The sequence below is a fragment of the Lycium barbarum genome, chromosome 8 (genome assembly GCF_019175385.1).
Source record: "Lycium barbarum isolate Lr01 chromosome 8, ASM1917538v2, whole genome shotgun sequence".
NCBI lineage: Eukaryota > Viridiplantae > Streptophyta > Magnoliopsida > Solanales > Solanaceae > Lycium > Lycium barbarum.
Genome location: NC_083344.1, coordinates 103051307 through 103054344, shown reverse-complemented (window position 1 = coordinate 103054344; position 3038 = coordinate 103051307). Strand labels below are relative to the sequence as shown.

The window sequence follows — 3038 nt, the reverse complement described above, 5'->3', positions numbered from 1 at the left end:
AAAATACCTAGTTTTAGGGAGAGACCATGGATTCACGTGCCCTAAATTTATTACCTAAAATTGCCCAGGCCTAACATAATGCATCCCTACTTGTAAAATGAAGAGGCAAATTCCATTGAAGTACTATTATATCATGAGTCTCCAGTCATAGTGTCAATGCTATGCGAGTTGAGTAAAAGCTGAGAAAAGTTAGAGCAAGAACACTCAATCTTTCCCTCAAATATTATCATCCCTCTACATTTCACCATGCAAGTGCCACTGTCATCCTCTACATTTCACCATGCAAGTGCCACTGTCGAAACTCTCGACTTTTTTGTACTAATAACGAGGTAGAACTAATTAAGTTTTCAGTCGATTCCTTTTCTTTTCCTTTTTCCTTCCCTTCACCTTCAAGAAAAGTCATATTTAATTATATTCGAGCGACTTGAACTTCCAATCAACTGGTAAAGAATACTCTCTTTGAAACCAAAAACATGCCCCAAAAGATTTCAAAGCATAGATGATAATAGCTAGTAAATGGTGATCAAGTAAGTAAGCTGATAAAATTTGGACCTAAGAATTTTTCTCATTAGTATTTTGTTCAGAAAAACAGTCTGAGAAGCTTAGTATCATTTCCTTGTTCATTTTGCTGGTAAACAAAACCGCTTTCAAACGTTGTTGTATCAGATTCATCTGAATTCAAAGGTGTCGTGTCTCTTCTCTTCTCCTTTAGTCGGTTTACTTTGCCTACTCCCGTCATGCCTGAAAACTCCGGTAACGCCTGTAACACACCTCCTTGAAGCACTGTCTCTACGGCCGACTGGCAAAGGTGCCAGTTACCTGTCCATAGCAACCCTACAACTCCGTTCACCGGGTTTATTGTCCTTCCGCACGCTTCGAACAACAGCGACTGGAATAAAGCTGCACGTAATTAAGCAAAGCAAACTCCTCAGTAAAAGTTGATTGAATTGGATATGGGAATTTAAGAATCTAGTGGCTTTAAACAAAAAAATGTGTTTAAGATATTAAAATACACTTTGAATATTGTGATCTTAATTATGCCATGTCGATATCAGAATTAAAGTTACAACTAAGTATAAAAAGTGAAATTTTTCTGAAACAGAGTAAAAATAAATGTAGAACACAAATAATTAAACCAAAAGGAGTATATCTTTTCGTATTAGTGAAAAAGGGTGAAATCATATGATCAGAATAGGATTCAGTTAAATCCTCTTCGTCGACAAATAAAATTGTGCAAATAAGATAAAATAATTATTTTGTATATATATATACAAATTATAGGGAAAACTTTTACTGTATCACGAAGAAGACTTTGTGAAGAATGGATTTTGGGTCTAACTCAACCCCAAAAGCTAGCTCATGAGAGGGGGATTGTCCAAATCCATATAAGGAACCACCCATCTCATTAACTACCGATGTGAGACTTTTTCTTTCTTCAATAGACTTAATTAAAAGTTGCTATAAATTGCATCAGCAGATCGATATTCAGAGGCGTATCTAGCTTACAAGGTAGGGGTTCAACTGAACCCCAAACTTTCGACGCGAAGCCTAAATTTATGTGTAAAAAATTATTAAAATTGTAATAAATAGTAGATATGAACCCCTAACTTTGAAAATATAATGAGTTCAATGCTAAAAATCTTAAGATTGAACCCATAAAATTAAAATCTTGAATCCGTCTCTGTCGATATTATGTGTTCCATTTTTTGAATTCTCTTATATAATTAGTTGAATGTATACATATTGACAGTTTGTGTACTATATAAAAATTTAAACTTGTGTTATATATTATAAATACCTGATCTTTGGGAGTCAGGGACGGAAGAAAGGAAGGATGTGAGGCCAGCACGGCCGAAGAATTTAGCGACAAAGACAGTGGCATTGGCTTGAGCTCGAGGGCATTCAATGCCCTCTAAGCTTTGTTTGAGTATGCAATTTTCATGACAACCTTTTCGGAGAACTCGGCACCCGTTGCAACTCATTTTCACATGCAATTAAGTTTGCAGAACGAAGAGACAATTGTCTGGAGCAAAATAAATGAATATATATACTATGGGATTATAGGGTATGTTGTTGTGGGTTTTGGAATGAGAACAAGATGAAAAGTGAAGTTCAAAGTGGAAAGGAGTGTTGAGGAAGAGGAAACTGAGAGAAATATATAGAGAGATAAACGAGATATGATAATATGTGGATAAAAGAAGAAAATTATCGAAGGATGTGATGTGAGGGAATTAATAAACTACATGGTTGGTTCTTTGTCCACTATTTTAATTTCTTAAGCGAATTAAAGTGTCTTTTGTACAAAGTGAGTGGACATAACCTTTTGACTTCAGCTAACATCAAGATTCAATATAGGCTACAATTCCAAAATACATCAATATAATGTGCAGTATTGTGACTAGCATTACAAAAATGTATACCTGAGAAGACTTTATAAATGACATAATAATTAAAGTCTTTTTGGGTGCAAAAGTATTGGGTGCATGTGTTGAGAGTAGTTGAGAATTTTACCAAAATAATCCATTATTTAAATCGATTAACGAAAATAATATATTTGTTTGAAATTTTACAGAACTAGTATAAACGTATTTCCCAGTAATGTATTAGACATTATTTTATTAAAATATTTAACGGACAAAAACTAACGGTTGACGGAGCAAACGGATATATATAACGTTACTGTCGGTAACGTTTTTATAATTCGTTACTATGAGTTACGTATTAAGGCTAATACGTTACTAACAGTAATGACTTATACGTGACTTTATTATGTCTTCACTTATTGATATCACTAATACGTGTTTCCTAATACATCTGCGATAATCAAGTATGAATTATATTATTGAGTTCATACATACGTTATGGTCGGCATAACATACTTAGACTTAACATCACCAATTAATATAATCTCCCTAATTTAAACTTAGATTCTTATATATGACACGAAAAATATCTAGAGCATTAACTTTTAATCTCATATATTTTTGTAAGATAATTGATATAATTATCCTCATATGAAAAATGAGTAATTAAATAAG

At 33.3% G+C, this 3038-nt stretch overlaps 1 protein-coding gene across 1 annotated transcript; it reads right to left on the bottom strand.

Moving 5' to 3' along the window:
• Positions 1–532: 532 nt before the first annotated feature.
• LOC132605205 (LOB domain-containing protein 37-like) lies at positions 533–2230 on the bottom strand. Its single transcript, XM_060318423.1, has 2 exons — positions 1799–2230; positions 533–900 (listed from the first exon to the last, which is right to left on the bottom strand). Exons 1-2 carry the CDS (start codon positions 1980–1982, stop codon positions 581–583), a joined length of 504 nt encoding a protein of 167 aa, XP_060174406.1. The 5' UTR covers positions 1983–2230; the 3' UTR covers positions 533–580.
• Between the last annotated feature and the right edge of the window lie 808 nt (positions 2231–3038).